General features: G+C 49.8%; 1 protein-coding gene across 1 annotated transcript in view; it reads right to left on the reverse strand.

The window, feature by feature from the left end:
• Positions 1 to 12,243, reverse strand: part of DYNC1H1 (dynein cytoplasmic 1 heavy chain 1) — a 71,372-nt gene that overhangs the window by 28,000 nt on the left and 31,129 nt on the right. Inside the window, exons 18-35 of the mRNA XM_049897623.1 lie at positions 12,031 to 12,144; positions 11,680 to 11,790; positions 11,393 to 11,602; positions 10,830 to 10,976; positions 10,457 to 10,623; positions 10,193 to 10,366; positions 9,248 to 9,413; positions 8,978 to 9,166; positions 8,693 to 8,887; positions 6,986 to 7,268; positions 6,642 to 6,742; positions 5,833 to 5,992; positions 4,290 to 4,533; positions 3,956 to 4,139; positions 3,414 to 3,626; positions 2,382 to 2,620; positions 2,055 to 2,211; positions 18 to 245 (exon numbers count right to left, since the gene is read on the reverse strand). Coding sequence (XP_049753580.1) covers positions 18 to 245; positions 2,055 to 2,211; positions 2,382 to 2,620; positions 3,414 to 3,626; positions 3,956 to 4,139; positions 4,290 to 4,533; positions 5,833 to 5,992; positions 6,642 to 6,742; positions 6,986 to 7,268; positions 8,693 to 8,887; positions 8,978 to 9,166; positions 9,248 to 9,413; positions 10,193 to 10,366; positions 10,457 to 10,623; positions 10,830 to 10,976; positions 11,393 to 11,602; positions 11,680 to 11,790; positions 12,031 to 12,144 — 3,282 coding nt within the window. The remainder of the gene's footprint in view (positions 1 to 17; positions 246 to 2,054; positions 2,212 to 2,381; positions 2,621 to 3,413; positions 3,627 to 3,955; positions 4,140 to 4,289; positions 4,534 to 5,832; positions 5,993 to 6,641; positions 6,743 to 6,985; positions 7,269 to 8,692; positions 8,888 to 8,977; positions 9,167 to 9,247; positions 9,414 to 10,192; positions 10,367 to 10,456; positions 10,624 to 10,829; positions 10,977 to 11,392; positions 11,603 to 11,679; positions 11,791 to 12,030; positions 12,145 to 12,243) is intronic.

Genomic DNA, 12,243 nt, shown 5'->3' on the forward strand with positions numbered 1-12,243 from the left:
GGGCAGGCGGCCTGTACCTGCAGCATTGGGGATGCAGCCTCCTCCCCTTCGTCCTCTTTGCCCTTGCGCCGGCGCTGCGCCTCGTCCTCCCCCTCGTCCAGGGGGATGCTGCGCAGTCTGGCCAGGAAGTTGTTGAAGATCATGTCTGTACTCAGCACGTCCTCGCTGAACCAGACCATGCCACAGCGTGACACGGTGGCCAGGGTGGCGTACTTCAGGTCCTGGACCTCAAACATTATCCGTACCTGGGGAAACACCGTTACACAGAGTTGGTGACGTGGGTTTGGTAAAAACCTGGACATCAGATTTTTTTTTTAACTTGTGTACGCACTGAAAGAGCTATTTAAATTTGATTTTCTACTTTTACCCTGAAATTAAAAACTGCTACAGTTCACAGTACTACAAAATCCACCAACCACTCTTCACGCAGATTTGGGCAGGACATATGTGGCGGAAGAGAGCACGTCAGACGACAATGCTTAGTATCCCCACCGGAAGAGCTTGCGGTAGGGTACGAGCAGCACCGTGTCCTCCAGGCTGCGAAAAGCAGTGCACACTGAGTTGTGAGGATGTCTCAGATGCTGTGCCTATACTCCACAGACCTCAACTCACTCTGTGCTCACAGCTGCCCAGTGAGACAGGTACCATCAACTCCGTTTTGCACGCGGCTGGGTGGCTCATCTGAGGCCCTACTGCTAATCAACTGAGGTGCTGCGGTTCAGAGCAGGAGGTCTGGTTCCAGAGCCTTCACACAGTGTTAAGTGCCTCACAAGGAGACCAAGCTCCTTCTCACAGAGTCAGAATCTACTGGACAATTGGCTACAAAAAAGAATATGGCTGGTCAACAGGAGACCAGGAGCCTGAGGAAGTGCACACTTTCTGACAGGCACCGTGTCAGTGGCAGAGGCTCTGGGGTGATGGCTGCTGAGCCCAGCCCTTCCTGACAGGGGTTCATGGTCACAGTTGCTCAGGTCAAAACCTGGGTGTCACTCTGACTCCTCTGTCTCCCATCCACACCCAGTCCATCGGCAAGTCCATCAGCACCACCTTCAACCTGGATCCATAATCCAGCCATTTCTCAGCACCTGCACCGCAGCCACCTACCTGTCCACCCTGCCACCACACATGCCGGGGGCACTGTGACAGCCTCCCTGCACGCTGCCCTCCTCCGCCATCCCCCCAACAGCAGCAGAGGGGGCTTTTAGACATAAACCATAGTACTCTACTCTGTTCCAAACCCTCCTGAGGCTCCCAATTCCCCTAACGCACATGCCCAAGGCCTTACAATAGCCCCGAGAATGCAGCCTGACTTGGCCTGTCCCTCTCCAGTCCCCAGCTCCCTCCCCCTCACCGACGGCCTGGCTCTCCTTGCACACACTGGGCACAAGGACACCTCAGACCCTACACTTTGGGGGCTGACACCGGAGTACGAGTCCACATGGGCCGGTCCACTTTTACGTACCAGGCGCCTGTGTCAGACACACGTTTTTCCAGTTCCAGCCTTGTCTGCTTCCATATCTAAGTTCCTCGGGTGCCCTTCCTAGATGTACAGTCCGGAGCCCTGGGCTGCCAATGGCTAAGCCCTCAGCTGCTAACTGAAAGGTTGCTGGTTCAAACCCAACCACTGGCTCCACAGGAGAAAGACCTGGCTGGCGATCTGCTTCCATGAGGATGACAGACAAGAAAACCCGAAGGGGCAGTCCTACTCCGGCATGCAGCACTGCAGGGAGTCGGGACCGGCTCAGCGGCATCCGACAACGAGGAGTCAGGCAGGAAGTCAAGAAATCCTGTTTTATAGGGATGGCTGCAGGGAGGGCTGCGAGTTACAGTGTGCTTAATACTCAACAAATGGTACTGTGCTATTAGCAAATCCTATCAAAGTATTTCCCAACCACGGGAATGGAAAACACCTGGTACTCAGAGATTCGGACCAACTTTGAGAATTATTTACACCACGGGCTCTGGATGAGTGGAGTCTCATCTCCTGTGCCAGGCCCCCAATCTCAGCCAGCCAGATCAGAACGTCTGACGCACAGCCCACAAGCGCTACCTACATTGGGGGGCAAGCTGAGGCGTTCCCCATTGGGCAGAGTCAGGAGCTTGTTGTCGTCCAGCACTGAGTTCAGGTTCTCCACCCACTCAGGGTCCACGTCGCCATCGAAGATGATCCACTGGCGCTTCTGCAGCTCGCCCCGCACGTTATCGATGATCCTGGGTGGGAAGGGAGTTAAGACAGTTGCTAAGTCAAGAGTCTCAGATTAACAACTCTCACCTCAAGACAGTTTCTAGGGTGACCTTTGGGTGGAAAAATAACTTACACCTGAGCATGCTATCAGTACCCCCCAGTTACTGAAACAAGACAGGGATCACAGTGAACTTGCTTTCTCAGGACGTGTGTGAACAGCCCGTCGGTCCACTCCCTGGTGTTGGGGTCCAGGGTTCCGTAGAGGTGGTCTTTGCTGATGGCCTTGGGGTCGATGATGTGGGCCACGCCCTCCACGCCCTCAAGTCTCTCCAGAGCCTTGAGAAGCACGCGCCAGGCCATGCTCTTCCCGCTGCCCGAGGGCCCCACCATCATGAGGCCGTGATTGATTTGGGTGATCTGATAGAGCTGGAGGACCTGAGGACCAAACATGCCACATGGCCACCACTGCACAGGAAGAAGGGGCTGGTGCTCAAGCCGTGTCTCGTGACCACAGGCAAGAAACATGTTCTGTGGACTCTTACAGGTAAGTACCAGATTTGGTTAATGAGAGATGCTACACAGGCCACATCTAAATAAGTACTTCGAGAAGACTTTTAACTGGTTGGTGGGAAGTTATTGAATAAGTCAGGAAGGATGGGGGCCAGTGGAAGAGATGATGCCTCAACAAACAAACACATTAAATCCCCTCTAAGGAAAAAACCAGGGAACCAATGGATAAGCCACTGGTTTAATCCAGTAGAGTCTCAGGCTCAATACACACAACTCATATAAATAACAACCTTTTCTGTAAATAAAGCTCAGAGAAGGAAAAAAGAAGCCGATGCAGAGCACAGACAAGTATTGGTTAGCAGATTGGTGCTGTTGGTATCTGGTGCTGGAAAGCCCTGTAAACAGCACTCTGATTGACATAAACGCATTTCTACTACACACCGTGCCTTTCCTCAGCATTCTCTGAGAACCAGCTACACCAGGAAGGTGAAATTTCAGGCAAGTTCTGAAAGCTCTAAATTTAAGCTAAGAAAAAATTCTCTTGGGTCTTGGGGCAAATCTTCGTAAACAGATTATACACCTCCCTGGGCTCCCTGGGTGAGTTCTACCATGCACAGTTCCTTCCTGCTGGCCCTCGGCCAGTGAGTACCAGGGAGTGTCTGCGCACCGAGGTTGGTGGGGTCTGTGAGGGCACAGCCAACAGAACAAGCCGAGTTACCTTTTCCACCCACATTCCGCCGACCTCCTCGCCATCGCCGTAGGTCAAGTACATCTCCTGACACACTTTCCTGAGCTCTTCTCGGAGGGCAGTCATCTCCCCACGGTGGTACTGGACCCCAGGGAACACATCCGACAAGAGGCTGAAGAGCAGCGGGATGTCCTCAGCCACCAGCTTGGGCACCATCGTCTCACAGACGCTCTGTATCAGGATCTACGTGGAAGAGGAAAAGGACTGAGCTCCAAGGGGTAGGAGTGCTGTGTGCATGCCTCTTGCCATGGCTCCAGAAGGTGCTTAACCAGGAGTTACTAAGTCGGTAAGACAAATTGAGGGTATCAAGTGTAGGACATCAGTCAGTGCATCACACGGCACATTCATCCGTTCGCTTTACTGTTAAATCGGACAGTATGTTCTATTCGTCCAGCATACGTGGATCACAACGAGAAACACACTGAAGGATGAACTGCCAAGTCACTTAAACGCTCACAATTTAAAAGTAAATCAAGTGTAAGAGGTAAGCGCTCAAAGAACGTTTTACAAACCTCCTGTTCAGGTAGATTTTCAGCAATTTCTCCTTCATCAACTGCTTCACCTCGTTCTTCTTTCTCCCTCTTTATCTTCTGAATTCTCTCCCTCTTCACATTACCGGCGCTTACCAACACACTCTTCAAAGCCCGGAGACCAAAGTCATAATGGCTTTGGGAAGAGAGCTGCTCATCACACAGTCTAAAAAAGGAAAGAGAGGTTTTGTTTTTAAAAAGTACCCTTTAGGTGACAACAGCGTCAAATGCCAAGCAATCAGAGACCGATGCTCTCAAAGCTATGCCACGATTACAGAGGTAAACACTAAGGGTTCCCGGGGCATTTCGCACTCACTTGAAGAATGGGACGATCTTGTTGGCGAGCACCTCGGCGGTTCGGAAGCCCTGGGAGTACAGCATGACCTGGGCGATCAACTGCCGGTCCGGCTTGGTCATGGCCAGGCTCCGGAACAGCTTCTTCAGGTTGTCTGGGAGATTGGACCTGCCCGCGTAGCCAGGGTTCATGGTGATGAAGATAGCCATGTCCGGGCTCACCTTGACTTGTTTGTTCAGCAGCTCACATGTGATTGGGGCAGAGGCTGCAAATTGGATGGTGGCCATAAGATGAGGTTCAAAAAACCACTCTAAGGTTTCTCTCAACAACACCAAAGCACTCGTTTCCCCCCAGCACCTCAGCCGGAAGGAAGCCGCTGCAGAGGGCCGTCTGGCCTTTCAGAGGCCTCGCCAGGCACATCCACCAGCCCACAGACCCGCTCTCACACACTTGGTACACACAATTTGAACATGCACCTGATATGCCACCAGAGGCAGGAAACCTGCTACTCTATGTGACACAAAGGAGCCCTGCTGCAGCTGCTTAGCTCCAGTGACTGTCACAAGCCAGGTGCAGAAATAAAGATAAGTCAATACTGCCACAAAACCGACTGGCTCAGCCCACAAGAATCACCTTTCCCAGGACCAAACAAAAAACCCTCTGAACTACGTACTTAGGGATAAAGTGCGTTTTCTCCATTGGAGAGTACTGACCACATGGGTAATGCTTTCTTTGACATGCCCCTTTTGTTTTAGTACAGAAGGAACTTCTTCCCTGTCCACATCAATGTACTTGCTCCCTCCCACAGCACAGCCTGCCTGCACCTCACGTGCCCAGGACTTTGTGTTACACACAGCAAGTGAAGCAGCCCTGAGAGCCTCTCAGAACAGACCCTCCTGTGGTGACGGATGGCTCATTCCCAAAACTAAATGTAGGACTGGCCGTACAGGTGGCCAAAGGCTGCTTCTCTGGGGACACAGGAAGGAAGGTGGCACCGAGAGCCACACCAGCACAGGAACACTTGTTCTGTGGCAAACGAGGGAGGAAGCATGGCCTCAGGGAGCACGGGGTTCTGTCTGAGGGAGGAATCATGGCCTCAGGGAGCACAGAGCTCTGTCTGAGGGAGGAAACATGGCCTCAGGGAGCCTGGAGCTCTGCCTGTCTGAGGGAGGGAGCACGGCCTCAGGGAGCATGGGGCTGTCTGAGGGATGACTCAGGGAGCACAGTGCTCTGTCTGGGGAAGGGTTCAGGGAGCACGGGGCTCCAAGGGAGAACTCAGGGAGCATGGGCCTGTGTCTGAGGAAGCACTGTCCAGGTCTTCAGCTGCTGTGGGACACAGGACCTGTGTGCTGCTGCCCTACAGTGAGGAATCCAAACTGCTGATACCGCCTTCCCGGGTCTCAAACCTTCAGTCTTTAATCAGGACTCAGCACACTGCCTGCAACAGTGAGCTCCTGGTAGCTCCACTGCAGCTCATTCCTAACCAGGAAGGTAGCCAACAGGGCTGTGGTGGGCATTCCCCTGTGCTCCCTACACCTCCTGCATGCACGGGAGGGAGCCTTACTCTTGTCGTAGTTGGGGTTGGAGTGCTCGCGCAGCGCCTCCTGGATGCACTGCACCTGCTGGGACACGGCCGAGAGCATGCGCTCCTCCAGGCGGTTGAACTCGTCGAAGCAGCCCCACGCGCCCACCTGGCAAAGCCCCACAAAGATCCGGCCCATTGCCTGAGAGGGAGAGATGGAAGGAGGAAGGTGCTGTGAAACCACTGCCTTGGCCTTGGCCTTGCTGGCTCAAGTCCTGGCTCTGGTTGTCACCCAGCCTCAGGCAACTCACATCTGCTGGAGGGAGCGATGCCATTCACCCCACGGGGTGGGGATGAAGGCTAAATGAGACACACAAGCAGACAGGACATGGCGCTCACACACGGTGAGCACTTGGTAACACAGCCACCCTCACTACACAGATGCAACCTGGTACCTTTTTTCCTCCTGGGCCAATAAGATCCCAATATGACCAAGTGTTACTTTTATCCTACCACTTTTTTTTGATTAAAATGTCTCTTCCATAATATTTGATTGTTCATTCTCAGACACGGGCATCAAGAGTTTTTTCAAAGTGTTAACAAGAAGTTGTCCTTGTGGAAAACGATTTGTCACACTGACCATATTAGCAGCAAGATTTAACTTTGAAACCATGAAGCCAAAGTCAACTTCAAAGCACATGTGTTGGAAACCTTGAAGAGTTCAAAATACACCCGGCCCTAAAAGGCCTCAGAGGGACAGATAAGCCACGCTGGGCTACTGCCAGCCTCCTGATACTCCTCCGACCCTCCCAAGCCACTAAATTTTAGGTGACTCCCATAAACCTTCTTACCTGGAAATCGAAGGTTTCGTCGCAGTTGAAAACTAAAACAAACCGTCCGAGCTGATGGCCAAGAGCTTTGACAGACTCTGTCTTCCCAGTACCAGCAGGTCCTATTTTATTAAAGAAAAGCAATTGAGTACTTCAGTCCACTACTTCACTGAAAGCATATCTTTAGTTTTAAAACAACTACAAAAAGCTAGTTCATTCTAAACGTAGAAAACGCAGACAAGATTTTAAAACATACCACGGCATTAGCCATGCTGTTAAGAAATATATTCAAATCACATGCTTAATCTCTAAAAAAAAACATTTTGGATGTCACCTCTATTGGTCCAGGTTTGTGGATTACTCACCAAAGGGTGACCCACCAAGCCTGGCTTCCAAGGCTTGTGTCATGGTCAAATAGCAGCGGTCTGTGAGGGGGGTCTGGACCAGCTTGTCCTGTACGCCCAGGTACTCAAAGCCATAGTTGAACTTGGCATTTGCCATCTGAATGGATAACTGCTGTAACACGTCTGTTTGCTTGGGATCAAAGTAAAATCGCATCTGGCTGAGCCACTCAAAGGACTTGGCATTGTCAATCTTGCTTTTGATCAAAGATCTGGTAACATCTCTCTGGTGGACTAGCTCTGTAATCTGAAAAGAGACAGACACTTCAAAAGTTTATCATATGAAACCACTATGAGAGATTACCTCCCCCCGTTAGAATGGCAACGATCAGAAAAATGGAAAACAGCCAGTGTTGGTGAGACTGTGGAGGAACTGGAACGCTCCTCACATTCACTGCTGGCGGGACTGTGAAATGGTGGAGCCGCGGTGGAAAACACTTTGGCGGCTCCTCAAAAAGCTGAACATTGAACTACCATATGACCCAGCAACCTGAATCCTAGACATACACCCAGAAGAAATGAAGGCAGGAACACAAACAGAAATCCCTATGCCAATGTTCACTGCAGCATCTCTCAATAATAGCCAAAAAGTGGAAACAACCAAAATGCCCACCAACAGAGGAATGAATAAACAAAATGTGGTACGTACATATGACGCAATGTTACTCAACCATAAAGAGAAATGAAGTCCTGATACATGCTACAACATAGAGATGAACCTTGAAAACATTATGCTGAGTGAAATAAGTCAATCACAAACGGACAAGTATTGTATGATCTCACTTTCATGAAATCATCAAATATATAGAAACCATGGCTTGCCGGGGGGAGGTGAAGTTTTTGTTCGAAGGGCACTAAGTTTTTGTTAATGGTGGCAGAATGTTTTGGAAAAGGATAATAACAGTGGCACGTGAAAAGTGTAATCGTCGTTCAACTGTAAATGTGAAAAGTGGTGTGCTGACAAATGCTTTGGTGTGTCTATTTTCACCACAAAACAAAAAGTTGATCATAAACTAGTTGTACAGTGTGTTCTTGCAAGCTAAAGTCGTACAGCACCTTCTCATAGAACAAAATTGTAGTTCTGCGTTTTCTGGAGCATTCTCTGGACCTGAGCCTGATTTGTTAGACTTAAATTGAATTTCTAGGTCCGGTAACGGGGACTTTCAGAAGTTATTCCAAAATACTAAGTCCTTTTTAAGAGATAAAAGAGATATTACACGTGCAATAGAATTACAGGATCAAGACAGCTGCAGCAAAAACCAACGGTAAAACCACCGACTTTAAATAAAAATTCTGCAACTGGCATAAAGTGTGGTGGGTGAATCCTGACCGCCAGTGCTGTTCTACCGGCCAGTCACCTGCACGCAGGGCATGCCGCCTGGTGGTAAGTGACACCAGGCTCAGAGACCTGCCGGCCCATACGAGTGCCTCCCAGCCTACCCCGGTGCTGCTCTGGGAAGATGATGGGGGAGAGAACAGACTCTGATCAAGCCTTATGACTTTCTTTCTACAGCGATGTCGTGTCACTCCTGTATTCCACCAAGACCAGCTTTCCCAGGAACAGAGAGCCACATACCCACCCTGGGGTATACATGTGCCATTCACATCTTTTAAGAATGATTCCTTGTAGACACCCAGCTGAAAGCATGCATGCATGGGGCCTGGACTCACCAGGTGCTCCAGCTTCCTCCTGCGGAGTGGGGGCTGCTCCATCAGCACAGAGTCTGCAAGCACGTTGAGCGTGACCTCCACGTTGCTCAGCACAGAGTGTAGGGGAGCTGCGTCACCCCCCCCGCCCATGGTGCTTAGAGCAGATTCCACATTTTCAGACCAGGCGATCTGCGCTGACAGAACAACAAGCTGGGCCTGAAAGACACAAGCAGGTTCCAGAAGGATCACCTGAGGACCCAGTCGGTGCCCTGACCTCCAGGCTGCTCTACATCCACCACACGTTACCTGATACTTGTCGATCCATGTGATGTAGGTAGTGGGGTCAATGGAAGTTGCTTTACCAAAAATCTCAACTTCCGTGACAGACTCGGCAAGAAGCTTAGCCAGGGTGACTCTCATCTCCCTTTCTACCAGCGTGAGCCACTCGTTGATTTTGGGGTGCTCAGTAATTGACACAGGAGTTTTAAACATAACCTAAAACAAAAGCAATTCAAGAAGTAAGATATGCAAACATTTGAGAGATGCTTCCCAAGCTACAAACACAACCTCAACTACCTCCTCTCCTTCTCGGGAGGAAATGCCTAGGACGACAGAGTTATCGTCATTCAGGATGATGCTCGAAACGCCAGCAAACATTTTCTTGAAGTGCTTCTGTAGTTTAGCTACATTCTTGCTGTTTCCAATGATCTCAAGCAAATCTTCATCGCCCACAAAATAGAACCTAAAATTAAAAAGGAATTTAAGTTGCTAAAATATTCTCATATGCACAGATATGGCGAATCGAGGCAAAATTTTCAAACTGTAGGAAGGAAGGAGGACGTGGATGGGAACGGACAATCTCCAGCCTGAATTCAGGTCAGACCTAAATTCTGTCCGGCCCCTGCAGAAGATATGCGGTTACCCAGTGAGAGGCTGAAGCCCAAGAAGGCAGCGAACTTCACGTCGTTCATCTTACTCTGTGGATTCTTTTTTTTAAAACCTGTACAATTCACTGGGAGCCCTGGTGGCGTAATGGCTAACAGCTCAGCTGCTACCCGAAGGCTGGCAGTTGGACTCCACCGGCCACTCCCTGACAACCCTACGGGGCGGTTCTGCTCTGTCCTAGAGGGAGGGCTGCTGTGAGTTGGAATCGACTTGATGGCAACAGGTCTTTTTGGGTTTTGGTACAATTCACACTAAGCAAACCACTCATAAAGGCAGCAATAGCACTTAGAAGATAATCACAACTAAACATTTAAGAGATGCAAGCGGCCTGGGAGGGCAGACGACAGCTTAAATGAAGTTTAAACACAAATCTGAAGTAGATAATTAAGGATTACTGGTTGCACTAAGAATCAGTGTCTAAAAGGGAAATGGCATTCATCATACGGATCACTGGCTAACATGACCCTGGATGATGAAACTGACCAACACACGGGCCCAGGACAGAGAGAGAACGGCTGGAGGAAGGATAACTGAAACGCAACTTTAGTTCAGTATGTGTCAAGACAAAAATCTTACCTGGGGAAAGACGACCGTTCCCGTTCCAGGTACTCTCCCAATGCCTTCTGGATCTTTCCTAGCAGGTCTGCCAACCTTTCCAGAGACCGCTGGACCCCCTGGATGTTCAGAACATCCATAACAAGGGGGGACTTGGTGACTTTTTTCATCAGAGCCAGAAACTCCATGCTGATGCTGCAAATCAAATGACAAAGCGCATTAGCCTTCTGGTATAGAAGGATCACCAGCTCCGTCTGGCTCCTGGGCTCTTGGCTGGGTCTGTACCTTTGGAATCTCTGGGTTTCCACCGGCAGCAGGTGCTTGATGTCTGCACTGCCTGTGAAGATGCCCTCCAGGTAGACCCACCGCCTCTGCACGTCAATCCACACGTCGAAGAGGGCCATGATCCGATTCAGCTTGTCTTCCCAGCTAAGGGCATCCTCTTCGAAAACCTAGTGGGCAAACAGAAGGTGGAGTGCAAGTGTAAACTTACCATCACAGATACGTCAAAACTCACTGAAAAACTGCAGATTGAGACGTCCCGTCATGTTATATGACTGACACTCAGAAAAACAGGAATCTAGTTACTGCAAACCCAGAGGCCCCCAGTGGAGTGCAGGGGAGCCCCGGCCAGAGAGGGGCCGTCCCTGCACGGTACCTTGTAATACGGTGAGAGCTTCATGGCTGAGACACTGTTGATGTGCTCTTTGACCTTGTTGAAGAGGTCATCCCAGCCGCGGATCAAGCGACACTTGTTCTGATAGTTAACCAGGTCTAACTCGTAGGTGTTCCACACTTCTCTTATCTGAACGGAAATAGAACACGCAGTCAATGTGTGGCTGCACAAGGGACCAAGAGCGATGGGGACAAAAAGAACCAGAGATGACGAAGCCCATCTGAGAGGCTAAAACACACAGTACTGTCCTGGAGGAAGTTTTTTTTTTATTGTGCTTTAAGTGAAAGTTTACAACTCAAGTCAGTCTGTCCTACAAAAATTTAAACACATATCATTATGTGGCCCTAGTTGCTCTTCCTACAATGTGACAGCACACTCCTCTCCAGAGAAAGTTTTGATTTAAAGTGATTTTCCCAGTGGATGTGCCTCTCCATGGCCCCTGACCACGAGCCACCCTGCCTTCTACCTCCTTTGTTTCCACAGCTCACATCTATGTGATGGCCCGACATAGGACATGGAAGTGGCAGTCTGGTGCTAGTGCGTACCTGTTTCAAAAATTCTTCCAGAGCCATTTCGCCTTGGGCCACAAGCAGCACATCCTTCACAATAGCTTCGTTTTTCTGCAAGTCAACGTCCCAGATCTGGCCAAGGGTGAGCTCAGAAACAACCCAATTAACATGCAGCCTCTTCATCAGCTGCTTCCAGTGGCGGTCTTTAAGTGCTTCGGACTTCAGTTCGATCACTAGCATGTTTATCTGGGGAGAGGACACACGGTCACCCACACAGTTGTTTCTGGTGGACATTCGCCACCGTGCCAGACTGAGCTACCTACCTTCATGTAGCCCTTCAGAAGCCTCTGGACAAACTCGTAGGATGCATACTGCCGTAACCGGGCAGGGAAGTTTTTCAGCTGGTTCAAGAGGCCGTCTAAATTTTGCCGGAGCTGCCAACAGAAACACAAGATATTTAGTTTGCTCTAATTCCTTCAAACGGTGAAATAGTTTTAAAAAATGATTTTGCAGTAAATTCCACATTGTTCTGTATGAGTGACGTGAGCAACCTGTAGGACGTTAAGTGGCACTCTGAATTCACAATACAGTTCCCTGTTTGCAAAGTTTCTAAATAAACACAGCTGTTAATTAATACGTAAAGCTACACACAAACGTGTTTAAACTAAACACACCTTTCGGGGCTGCACTGAAACCCACGGCTGCTCCTTCATCTGGTCAATCTGCTCCCAGACCTTAGAAAGTTCTGACCAAACGCCTTTGAGGTCCTGTAATTCTTCCAAGGCCACCTGTACTTGAGAAGCACAAAGTAGTCACATTTTGGAATTACTAATCATCTCGGAATCTCGAAGGGACACAGAGACCACTCAGGCCAACGGCAAGTCATG

Source organism: Elephas maximus, chromosome 10 (assembly GCF_024166365.1).
Source record: "Elephas maximus indicus isolate mEleMax1 chromosome 10, mEleMax1 primary haplotype, whole genome shotgun sequence".
NCBI lineage: Eukaryota > Metazoa > Chordata > Mammalia > Proboscidea > Elephantidae > Elephas > Elephas maximus.